The sequence below is a fragment of the Myotis daubentonii genome, chromosome 15, assembly GCF_963259705.1.
Source record: "Myotis daubentonii chromosome 15, mMyoDau2.1, whole genome shotgun sequence".
Taxonomy (NCBI): Eukaryota; Metazoa; Chordata; class Mammalia; order Chiroptera; family Vespertilionidae; genus Myotis; species Myotis daubentonii.
The window spans coordinates 32,796,799-32,809,578 of record NC_081854.1 but is presented as its reverse complement, the minus strand read 5'-3'; the positions used below and the strand labels follow the sequence as shown (position 1 = coordinate 32,809,578).

General features: G+C 52.9%; 1 protein-coding gene across 1 annotated transcript in view; it reads left to right on the top strand.

Annotated features, from left to right (window-relative positions):
• CRISPLD2 (cysteine rich secretory protein LCCL domain containing 2) overlaps positions 1–9,829 on the top strand; it is a 64,218-nt gene extending 54,389 nt beyond the window's left edge. Inside the window, exon 15 of the mRNA XM_059667173.1 lies at positions 8,361–9,829. Coding sequence (XP_059523156.1) covers positions 8,361–8,415 — 55 coding nt within the window. The 3' untranslated portion in view covers positions 8,416–9,829. The remainder of the gene's footprint in view (positions 1–8,360) is intronic.
• Positions 9,830–12,780: the final 2,951 nt, after the last annotated feature.

Below are 12,780 nucleotides of genomic sequence, written 5' to 3'. Positions count from 1 at the left end.
CCTGTGATAGGGGGATAACAGTAGTCTGTACCTCACAGGGTGGAGGGGGGATTCCCTGAGATGATGCCCAGCTCTTTTTAGAAGCCCACCGGCCGTACTGGGGCAGGACCCGCCGCAGTGACCTCACTTTAAGTACATCGTTAGCGGCCCCATGTCCAAGTACAGGCCCATTCTGAGGGTGCTGGGGTCAGGGCTTCAGGATGTGGACTGGGGAGGGGGCTCCGTTCAGCCCAAACACAGGGAATGCTGAAGACTTTACATTTGAGGGCCCTCTTTAGAAAAGGTGTATGACGTCAAGAACATAAGATGCGCTAGGGCCCCTTGAACCTGAAGGTCTCGTGGCTCCATCCTCCCGTGCCCCCCTCCCCTCCTCCCGGAGCGCGCTCTGCCTCCGGGCGGTGCTGTGTGTGAAGACCTTGCGGAACCCGTGACGGGAATCGCACACGCTGCTTCCCGGGGGCCCCGGCGCAGTCCCTGCCCTCGGCCCGGAAGCCACAGCTAACTGCTCATGCAATTTCTCCCTCAGCATTTGCAACCTTTGTTTGGGGAAAGCTTAATGAAGGGAAATTCCATTGATTTAACGGGAGGGAAATGAAGCAGCTGATGAGGTGGAATTTCCTGGCCAGGCCGGGAAGAAATCCCAGCGCACCAGTCTCCTGAGCCCTTTAAGAGAAGCGGCGTGGTGGGTCGGCCTCTGTCCTCTGCCTGTACTATCCTGAGGACATCGCAGCAGCTCCCAGGGCTGCAAAAGGGCTTATTGTGTGGCCTCCAAAAGGCGGGTGTCTGGGGAGGGCAGGGGGCCAAGACGGGGTCCCAGAATGGGCTTCTTGTTCACTGTGACGCCCCCTCCCCATGAGGCCCGTCATTCCTTCTCTCTCCCCAGGGACCCACCTGAATGGCCACTGTTATTATGAGCATCTGCCAGGCAGCCTTGCCCAGGCCCAGCGTGGCCGAAGCCCGCTGCACTGTTCAGAAGGTGTTAGTGACTTTCAGAAAGTGTTAGTGAGCTTCCATAGTACCCGCCCCCCCCAGCGGGGACTCTGCTCCCCTCTTCCCTGGACTCCTCCCTGCCCCACACCCCGCATCCTACAGGCTGGAATCTGTGATGGTGTTTGCGCAGGTTACTCCACTCTCTGTGCCTCGGTTTCCTCCCCTGTAAAGGGGGAAATGATAGCTCCCGCCCCCTGAGTGGAGGTGAGGTGGGGAACTCATCGTGGGCTCCCCGGGCCGGCAGCGTCCCAACCAACCAGGTGCTGGTTAGAAGAGCAGATCCTCGGGCCGCCTCAGACCTGAGTCAGAAACTCCAGGAGGGGCTTGGCTGGCACACTGGAGGGCGACGGCCGCTACTGTGAGGGGGATGGAAGGGGACCGTGTCCCTGGCACACGTAGCCAACACTGTACATGATTCTGACATTTTGCCATTAAGAGTCTCTCATTTACTACACACGGTGAGCCAGGACCTGCGCTGGGGCCCATGGCACCGAGATGACAGGGCCCACCCTGCACGTACGGAGGGAAGAGGCTAGGCCAGAGGGCACGTGGGGCCGATGGCGTTTGGGACCCTGCTGCACTGTGTCCTTGGGTAGGCAGCCTCCCCCAGCCGCGGTTCCGCCGCATGAAAAGGTTGCTGTGACGATGAATGAGACCGTGTGTGCAAAGCGCCTACTGGTGGCTCATAGTGAGTGTCCAATGAAACTGGTGGCCCTTCTAAGGTCTGCTGCGAACCTCAAGATGCTGTGGCTCTTAACATGGTGCCAGTCCACTTGATCATAGGAAACAGCCTTAGCTAGATTACCTTTCAGGACAAGGAAGAGGCTGCTAAGGAATGCAATCTTTCCTCTTGCATCCACCCTCCCAACATGCACTCACATCAGACGTCTTATGCGGGGTGAGCCTTAGTGCCCAGGTACCAGGACCAGCAGGGAACCCGCCTGCCCTCTGCCCTCGTGGGACTTACAGTCTAGGCGGGGGACAGACGTGGAAATACGGGAGTAGCAGGGCACTGGGTGGTTCTGTTATAGAAGGAGGTGCAGGGAGCTCAGTGTGTCAAGCAGGACCCGACTTACTGTCCAGAGGCGCCTGGTCGGTGACGGGGCTGCAGCAGAGGCTGGACGTCTCCAGAGTGGCCCTGCCCCATCTCCCCTTGTTCAGATGGGGCCTCAGCAACCCCTGCACAGAGCCCAGGGCTGAGGAATTTCCCCAGAGCCTGTTCCCCTTAGGGATTGTGGGGATCAATCTGGGGCGGGGGGTGGCTCTGTCCCCAATGTCGGCTGGGACCCTGGAGTGGTCACAGTCAGTCTCAAGGGAGATGTGGGCCCTGGCCATAGGCAGCCCATTCCCAGCAAACTGGGTTCTAAGTGTAGGGAATCATTCAATCACTCAAACCAACAAAACTCCCGAACAGCACTGCGGCCAACAGCTGGTCCTGCTTCAAAGTGGTATGGTTTAAGGGTGGGGAACGTCTGGCCCTCAGGCCATAGAAGGCCCGAGAACTCATTTAGTCTAGCCCTGCCAAGGCATTCAGGGTGAGTTGCTCAGATGTTTGACCAAATACAGCAGGCTAAGTTTTAAGTTGATGATTTTGCATGGCCTGAAAGTGATGTTAGAAATACCCACATGGCCCTTGGCAGGAAAAGGTCCCCACCCCTGGTTTAGGCAATGACTTTCCTAGAAGAGGATTTCCTGAATGTTTTGAAAGGTGGCCGTGCCGAATTAGGACAGCGTAAGGGGACAGGCACCTTCTCTCACACATGCGCCCGTGGAGGATAGCGGAGGAAGGAAAGGCGTCAGAGAGAGCTTTTGATGTTGGGACTGGGCTTTGTGCAAGTATTCTGAGGAAGAAGCTGGACGTCTGGGTGAATATTAGTTCAAGACGTTTTCTTAGACCAGGACCATTTTTAAAGGCAGATTTCACAAGGAGATTGGGAAATATGCCGCCAGTGACATGGACAACTTCTCGATCCCTCCCAGGACAGGTCACCCTGCTCCCAGAACTGCCAGCTGTCCTCTCTCTTTAATCCAGTCTGTGTTGTGCAGCACCAAATGGGGATTTTCTCACTGACGGGGGCAGCCTCTAGGACTCAGCCTGAACTTTGCAGCTCCTTGTGGACCTGCAGGCCCCGCCTCCGAGGGGCTCCCACTGCCATCTGGATTAGCCAATGCCATCTTCAGGGCTGGCTTGGCCACAGCCCGTCCATTTAGGATAACGGTTAGAAAGGGGTCCCACATCCTGAGTCCATATCCCAGCTGCACCTGGAACAGGTGTTTCATTTGGAGCTGATGGTGTCACCTCTCAAAGCCCTGGTTGCCCCCTGAAGGTGGGAAGAACCTTACAGATCCCGTGGGATGACTGCAAGGAATGGGTGACAAGCGAGGTCTTAGGATGGAGGCAGCACCTGTTGTGTAGTGAGTGTGCTGGGCAGGGATGCTGGCAGGAGGTGAATGTTAGGCCAGGGGCAGGGTGATGGCCGTCAGAAGGCTGGGAGTCATTAGCCAGGCAGAGACGGGGACACCACCTGAGGCTGCAGACCTTTCCCAGAGCACCTTGTCAGGGAGGCCAGAGGCCCCGCATGAACTGAGTCAGCCAAAGGGGGACCCCCCCCCCCCCGGGCCCTGAAGCTTCCCAGACCAACCCGGCTCTTCCAAGTTCTGTGGGGAATTTTCGTATTTGTTTCCCCTCCCTCCTTCCTCCCTTCCTCCCTTCCTTTCTTTTTCCTTTCTCTCTCTTTCCCCTCCTTCCTTCTTTTTAAAATAAGATTAGAGAAACTTCAAAAAATACTGCAACTAATTTTAAGAAATTGTCACTGGAACTCCATCACCTAGGAGGAACCACTCCCCATCCTGGTATGCTTCCTCCCATTTTCTTCTGATTACACACAGCACCTTATTTTTTAACTTTTTTATAAAATGGGACCGTGCTATCCGTCTCGTCCTGTGAGCTCCTCCGTCAGCCACAGGCTGCGAACGTCCTTCCAAGTCAGGCTCGATGTCGCCACACCGTCGTCTCCGTGGCTACACGCTGTTCCCTTGCGTGGACAGACCATCATTTCCCAGCCAGTGGACATCGTGTTGTCCTCTTTCCTTTTGTTAAGCAACACGGCGAAGAACACCTTTGCACAAGCCCGTGGGCTGTATTGACACTTTCTTTAGGTAACTTCCTTTTGGTAGAAGAGCACGGCCCCCACGCGGATCTCTTTATAGAAGGCACAGGGTCTCTCGCTCGCTCTCTCTGCTGTTTATACCCTGCCCCCAACGGCTCTCCATTGCAACGGAGAACAAACCCCCCTCCTCTTACCACGCAAGGTCACGCCTGTGGCCAGCCTGCCCACTTCTGCACCCTCTCTTGGCGCATTGCTCCTCCTCAGGACAGCACTTCCCTCACTCGCTTTCTCTCTGCTCCTCGAACGTGCCAAGATCATTCTCACCGTAGGGCCTTCGCTGGTGCTTTATCCAACCCTGGGCGCTCCCAGCTCCTATATGTTCCTGCGGCTGGATCCCCCTTGTCATTGGGACCTACACACATGCCACCTCCCTGAGGATGCATTCTTCTACCCAGAGCCTAGAGCTGCTTTCCTCCTCCCCCATCTGATGTGATCCCGCTGTCCTGGGTTTTATTTTCCTCCCAGGACCCGCCTCTCTCTGAAACTATGGCGTACGCACATTTAGCTGCTTATCTCCCGCCCCCAGGCTGTAAATGTTATGAAGGCAAGAGCCCCATTAGTTTTGTTAACCCCATGTCCCCAACACCCAACCCAGTGCCCGGCACATATCCGTCAACATTGGTCAAATGACAGACAAATTGCTGGGTCAGCAGTTGGTTCAGAACTAATTGAGGGATTTTTAATACCCTTTATATGAAAATTGCTCGATACCTTTTATGAAAATTGCCAAGAAATGCTTTGTCAATTTACACTCCCTTCACATATGTGTGGGAGTTACAAGCTAATCCAAAAAATAGAATCAGAGGTCAAGATTTAGGAAGATAGGTTATCGTATGATTTCTCAAATCACACTCATTCAAACATGCACAACTGTCAGCTTACCTGGAGGGCCTGGCGCTCAGTGAATAGTTGAGGTGTGCACAAATGGACCCACTGAAGGTTCTGAGCAACCCAAATGAGGGGGATTCTCTGCCCGCGGCAGCGCGTGGGCCACACTGGCGTGGTCTCCCTGACCCTCCAGCAGTCAGCACGGTGTCTGATGTGCTAATGAACACACGCCAGTTCAGTGGGCCTGCTCTTGCCTCTGAGGAGGATGAGTTGCTCAGTGGGGCTGCTTGGTCGATCCAAGCAAGATGTCCAGGTACCAGGTACCCATCTGGACACCAGCCTGAATGGCCCCCTGGTCCCTGGATTGTTTGGGGCCCTGGGAATGGGAGAACCCCCTGCCCCATCAGGAGTCAGAGGAGAGCCACGCCCTGGTCATTTTCTCCAGTGTGGCTTGCCCACCACGTGGAAGAGCCAACTGCCTTGTGGCTCTGGGTGGTTCTCCCAGACGATTCATTTGGGCGAAGAATCCAGGGAAATCTTGCAGCCCGGAGGCCTGAGGAGGGCCTGGAATCTGAGCTCTCCAGAAACCAGCAGGGCAGCCGGGGTAACCCAGCCCCTGTGCGGCCACTCTCCCTCTGAGTCGTCCGCTGGACAGCTGGCTCCCAGGCCCCGTGGCCAAGCATCCTGCTCTCTCTGGGCCCTTGGCCTTCCCTCATAGCTCCAGCTCGCCAAGGGCTCCTATCAGATCCACATTTCAAAGTTCAATCCCAGGGTAGCCAAAGCCTGGACTGGCCACGGGGAAAGGGGAAAAAAGGAGGAATTCCAGCAGCCTGTTCCTGAGGATCCCTGACCTTGCGAACAGCCTGAGGTGGTGGTGGGGGGGCGGGTAGGGGGAAGGGGCGGGGGGGCAGCTCTCTAGTCCAGCAGTTTCCAATCTGGAGGGGGGACTCTGAGGAAATCATGCTTGGATCATGGCTGGGCTTTCATCTTACACTCAAACGCATGCATAATGAGTAAAATGCAAATTAAAACTATTTGGATGCCATGCCCTAGTTTAGATCGGCTGAGAACACAAAGCTAGATGATTTGCTTGGTGGATGGGAGTTGTCAGTTGGTAGAATCTTTATGGAGGGCAATTTGGCGAGCTTCCCAAATTACAAATGCCCACATCCTTTGATCCAACAATTTCACCTCCAGGAGCTTGTCCACAGGCACCCTCCTACATACGTGAAAAGCCACGGACAAGGCTGTTCTCCTTAGCACTGTTTGCAAAAACAAGAGATTAGAAATAACTAAATACCTATTTAAAGGCACTGTTACCTTAGTATAATACTTTAATACAGGGGTCCTCAAACTTTTTAAACAGGGGGCCAGTTCACTGTCCCTCAGACCGTTGGAGGGCCGGACTATAGTTTAAAAAAAACAAAACTATGAACAAATTCCTATGCACACTGCACATATCTTATTTTGAAGAAAAAAAAACAAAACAGGAACAAATACAATATTTGTATTTGCATGTGGCCCGCAGGCCGTAGTTTGAGGACCCCTGCTTTAATAGAACAGAAGACTATGCAGTTGAATAAAAAGCCTGAGAAAGCTCTCTATGTGCAGACAGCCACCAGCAATGGCTGAAAGACAGACAGTAACAAATGCTGGTGAGGGTGTGAAGACACCGGAACCCCCAGGGATTGCTGGTGGGAATGTACAATGGTGCAGCCGGTGTGGAAAACAGCTGGACAGTTTAAGAAATTGAACAGGCCATTTAACATACAACCCAGCAACTCTGCACCCAGATATCCACCCGAAAGAACGGAAACAAATGCCCACATAGACACTTGTACACAAATGTTCATAGCAGCATTATTTTTTTTTTTAAATCTTGATTGTTGAAATATTACATACCAGGTATGTCCCCTTTTCCCCCCAGTGGCCCTCTCCAGCACTCCCTCCCCCCGCACCCCCACCCCAGGCCTTCACCACCCTTTAGTCTGGGTCCATGGGTTATGCATATATATATGTATACACGGTCTTTGGTTGACTATCTCCCACCCACCCAACCTCCTCCACCTTCCCTCTGAGATTTCGTACTCTGTTCCACGTTTCCATGTCTCTGGATCCACTCCATTAATCAGTTTATTTTGTTAATTAGATTCCACATGAGTGAGATCATGTGATACTTGTCTTTCTCTGCCTGACTTATTTCACTTACATAGCAGCATTATTTATAATAGCCAAAGGTGGAATCTAAATGTCTATCAACTGAAGAATGGATAAACAAAAGTGGTATATCCATACAATGGAATACCATTTGGCAATAAAAAGGAATGAAGTACCGACCCGGCTACAACATTGGTGAACCTCAGAGACGTTATGCTAGGGGACATAAGCCAGCCACAACAGGCCACATGGCGTAGGGTTCCATTTCCATGACATGTTCAGGATAGGCAAATCTGTAGAGAGAGAAGTTCCCAGGTCCTGAGAGGAGGGGAATCTATAATAATAAAAGCCGTAATATGCTAATTAGACCGGACAGCTGAACGACCTTCTGGACGTCCTTCCTGACGAAGCCGTGGCAGCGGGGGCCAAGGCAGAGGCAGTTAGGGGCGATCAGGCAGGCAGGCAGGTGAGCGGTTAGGAGCCAGCGGTCCTGGATTGCGAGAGGGATGTCCGACTGCCAGTTTAAACCAGCAGTCGGATATCCCCCGAGAGGTCCCAGCTGGGCTGAGGGGACACCCCCCCCACCACGTGCACGAATTTCTAGTTGATTATAAATGGTCATGAAAGATCTTTTCCAGGGTGGGCGGTAGGGTGGTGGTGATTGTAATGATTTAAAATAAGATTTGAGATGATTGCATAATCTCCTTACCTGAAAAATGGGATACATAATGGTACCTACCAGGGAAGGAAGGTAAAACGGCTCATACAAAGTGCTTTGCACAGAGCTTGGCACAAAATCTGAGTCCGTTCGGTGTGCCCATTTTAATGACAGCAGCACATGCATTATTGTTATAATGCCAACAGGTTAATCTATCAGCCAGATGGCCACTATTTGGGCTGACAGGTGTTAGTAAAAACCAGGCAGGAGTTTTGGAGGGGGAATTCAATTCAGACAGACTGGGGCCAGTAAGTCCCAGAGTTAAAAGAAAATAACTTAACAACCCTGACCTAGATTCAGACCCAGGCAAGGAGAATGGAATTTGCCAGCTGTTCCTGGCGGGGGCGGACTCTGTTTCCAGCAGCTGTGGGGAGGTGTCCCTCGGCCCCGGTCCTTCCCCGACGGGGACACGCGGGACACCCAGCTCTTCCTTCCCCGCTCAAGTCGCTGTGGAAATCCACCCTCCTCAGATAACACGCACTCCCCTTCTTTTGCAGCTTGGAGACGGCTCGGGACGGAAAGGCCTTCCGGATCTTTGCTGTCAGGCCGTGAACTTGCAGTGCCGGGGAGAAGGGGGTCTTCCAGAGGGCTTCTGGGTTTTGCTTCTTGTTTTTATTTTATCATTTGGGGGTGGGCTGGGGATATGGAGTGGCAGGAAACTTCCCTTGAGTGGTGTTCAATGTCACGTCCTTCGCGCCTTTATGTCATCTCTGTGCCGTGGAGAAACCGCGTCCTCTGGGGCCCGGCCGGCACCTGGTCACTGGTCCTGCCGAGGCCTGGCGGCCTCCGTCTGCTGCCCCCTCTGCACAGACAGTCACTCAAGATCCTCCTCGTGTAGCCTCATGGGGAGCGAGGATTCCAAACCCGCGGAGAGAGCACCAGACTTGGGGATCCCAGGTTGAGGCCTTCAGGGGTGCAGGAGGAGGCAGGCTGAGCACACGCAAGGGGAGTTTCAGGAATGGGGTAGAAGGTAGTTATTTAAAAAAAAAAAAAAGTAAAACACAGTCCGTTCAGATCAATGGAGAAAAATGAGTTTAATGTTTGCTGGTCAGACAAATGGGCCAGAACAGGGGGCTGGGGAAGCGAGACTCAGGCTCCGCCCTGGCAACTGTCCTGGCTGGCGTCCTGCCGCGGGCAGGCTGATTCTATAAACAGCAGTGCTGGTTTATTTAGAGTTCAGTAGTAACTCCAGAGATTTATCTCGTCTTTGTCCTTCCCTTCGTCCATGTGGCCGTCTGCTGTCGTGACGTTTGGTCTCGTTGAGGACTAATGAACCAGGACCCCTTCTTTACCCCCTACCCGTTGTGGCTCACACGCCAGCCCAGACTAGCTTCTGTGTCATAGTTCACACCGGGGTATTTGCTTTGCAAGCGATTCTGTTTGAAGCCCACTTTAAAAAACACACAAAACACTCCTAGTCTCTGTTGGTTTCACCGAGACATCGAAGAACGGCCAAAGAAGGGGTGTTTGGTTGCTGCTTTTAAAAAGCGACAATTAAATGTGCAGATGCTCCTCCTGTCAGATGACCTGTTTTTTAGCCGTGAGAGGAACGGGTTCCTTAGTACCTTGTTCGCCGGGGCTAGCAGCTCTGGGAAGAGGAACAGCCTGTGGTTATGAAATGGTCCTGCGGCATAATAACCACAAGAGAGAGGAACACTCTAGAAGGATTCCTCTTCCTGTTTGTGTGGAACAACTCTTGCCAAATGTTCCTGCGACTCCGAGGAGTGTGGTGCTCTCTGGCTTCCTTCACTTTATAAAAGTTCTTCACCGGCCCAGACCAAAACCCACAGTGAAATAAAATACCCTTTTGTAAATAGTGTTTCTTTACCGAAGGTAAAATTCCACCCTCCAGCATCAGGCTGGCCAGTAGATCACTTTTGTGAGCACCAGTTTTCAAATTTGATTTCACTCGCCATCAAAATATCTCAAAGGCAAAGGAATCACCAGGAAAAAAAACAAAACCAAAGCACAACTGGTGCGTTGAGTGCATTCTGAATTAATGCAAAAACTGAAGGGGAACAGCTTCTCCCCTCCCTGCTCCAGGGAGTTGGTATAAGCAATGAAGCTCTTCGCTGCATGGAGCTGAAATTTGTGGGGCCATGCTTTTGCCGTGTGCATTGTGGGCTTGTAGTAACTCATAGGTTCTGACTATTCAACCCCATGTGTCAGAGTGAAAGCATTTGGTCAGCCTGTCAGATATTGTGTCCGGTTCCCTGCAAAGACCTGAGTCCTCGGAAACTTTGGGTAGTACCAGCTCTGCTGCTGGACTCCTGCGAGTCCGTCACCAGCCTTTGGTGGCTGCGGCTGTGCTCTGTCCGGCCTGCAAGGCTGGGCTTTCAGAATTAGTGACAGCCCAGGGGGCTTTCCGTGGCTTCTGAAGCCTCGTGCCCAAGGCAGAACCTGAGGCTCCAGAGTCAGCGGACCCATCACTTTAGATTACTCTCCCAGGTCCCCGAGTGCCTCCGTGAGTGGGCCCATCGGTCACGCGGCCTGCCCAGAGCCAGACCTTGTGTCTTTTTCATCCTCACGAGCATTTCGAAACTGGAACCGTTTTCCTTCTGAAAATGAAAACCAAGCCCACAAATCATAAGCCCTTGTCATCAGGGACCACCTCTAACTGTGTGTCGAGGTGGTGCCTGCTTACACCCATTGCGCCATCAGCACTTAACCCATAAGAAGATGGAGAATCAGGCCAACAGGGTTTCTGGGCCTCCTGCCCCCGACACGAAAAGTTTCGGCTTCTTCCGTATTTCTGTGCCCTGTGTTCTGAGATTTCATATCGTCTGTAGGCTCACTCGGCCCGCAGCTTACATGTGTGCTTTTTTTCTATGAAAAATGATGTATTTTACTACTTCCTATGTACAAACGTTTACTGTAAAAAAAATGTTTTTTTGTGCTTTGCATGAACAGGGACCACATTGCTCTTGTCTCAATAAAACTGGTTTGATTTCTAAAACATTTCTGTGACGTCTCTTTTATGGAGAAAGCGGAACAGTGTGTGAAATACAACTGTGGAAACCTCCTCACAGGCTGTTACCTATTTTGCTTACGCGGCTTCTACCAGGAAGGAGCGTGGCGGGATGCTAATTACTGCGGTATTTCCAGAGGCTCTGGGGGACCCCCACCTGATAAGCAGGAAAAGGTGTCGTTTAAAGTGTGCGAATCACAGGGGGTGGGGGACTTGCCAAGTTCGGATTCTGGTCCAGCAGGTGTGCAGTGGGGCCGGCGTCTGCATTCCCGGGAGCTCCTGGTGATGCTGGCATGCTGATCCCTGTCCTACTCTGAGAGGCGAGTGGTGACAGGCTCAGCCTCATCCTGTCACTGTCTTAATCAGCTGGGGCTGCCATAACGAAAGACCACAAACCACTCAGGGGCTTAAACAACAGATTGTATTGCTCTCAGTTCTGGAGGCTGGAAGTTCAAGATCAGGGTGCTGGCAGGGCTGGTTTCCCCTGAGGCCTCTCCCCTTGACTGTGTTCCTTTTCTCTCTGAGTGCATCCCTGCTGTCTCTTCTTATAAGGACACCAGTCCTACTGGATCAGGGCCCCACCCTTAGGACCCCAGTTAACCTTAACTACCTCCTTAAATACAGTCAAATTGGGGGTTAGGGCTTTAACATGTGACCTTGGGGAGGGGGATACAATTCAGTCTCAAATAGTCAACTTCTTCACAGCCATCAGCCCTGTTCATGGGCTCGCAGCCCCGTGTCCCCACGTGCTCCAACGCACCGAAGCCCACAAGCGCTGCTGGGGGCCCTGGCTGACCTTTCTCCTCTCCCATCAGTGCTCCACCTTTGCTTTCACGGGCCTCTGTTTATGCTCTTTTTCCTTGATGGGGGGAGAACTTTCCTCTTTTCTAAATACGGCGAAGGCTTTTTAGGTGGTAATTTTACAGTATTAAGTAACCAATTGTGCGGATGAATTGCCACAATCACCGAGATTAGATAATAATGACTGATGTGTGGGAACCACTGGTTTCTGACAAAAGCATTGCCAGCTTCACAGAAAGGCCCCCATGGGCAGCTCCCCAGGGTGTTGGAGAGCCTCCCTGTCCGGCCGCCTCCCTCAGAATCTGCCGCCTTCCCAGCCTTCCCCGGGTCTGATATCCCAGGGTGCCACCCCCCTGCACCCCAGCACCTTGTCCCCAAACCTCCAGCATGTAAACGTTGCCGTGACTACTGGAGAAAGCAGGGGGCGGGGAGAGGTGTGGGGAGCAGGGCTGGTGCTTCCTTTTTGCAGAATTCTGGGGTGAGGCAAAGGCCGCGAGAGTTGTGTAACTTCACGTTGAATGCTGCAGTACCTTGGTCCCAAGTCACGCTGCTTGGGGACCTGTGGAGAGCAGCTACAGTGAGAGCAGGCACAGTCCTCTCATTGCCACGTGCAAGCCCCAGCTTGGAGGGCAGGGCCCTCCCAGCACACTTATAGCCAACAGCTCTAGTTGTAAGCTTGAACCTGTGGTCCGAACACGTGGCCCCACGTGCCTGAGTGATGTGGGCTTGATAGGGTTCAGGTGCTTGCAGTTGAGGAGGATCGAAACCCAGGAGAATGTTGTAAACATCTTGGTCACGCCCTTACTTTGCCTGGTGGAATCTGGCTATAAAATAAAGACCCGGCTTGTAGTCCGTGGCGCTGTCTCCATCCGGGAGCAGCGTCCCACCCAGACCCAGCTTTCTTCTCTTGTCTGCTCAATCCTTCACCGCTCCCTCTCAGGGTCACTGAACCTGGCTGAGGCGCCCTGGGGCTGAGTATGCCAGGGCCGTGCCTGCTTGCCACAGGGACCCACGGACAGGGGGCTCCATCACTTGGTGACACAGGGACAGAGAGCACAGTCCTGGGAGTCCTCTTACCAGCTGCAGTACCTCAGACAGTCAAGTGCCTCTTTGGGCCTAAGGCTGGTCATCTATAAAGTGGACATTTA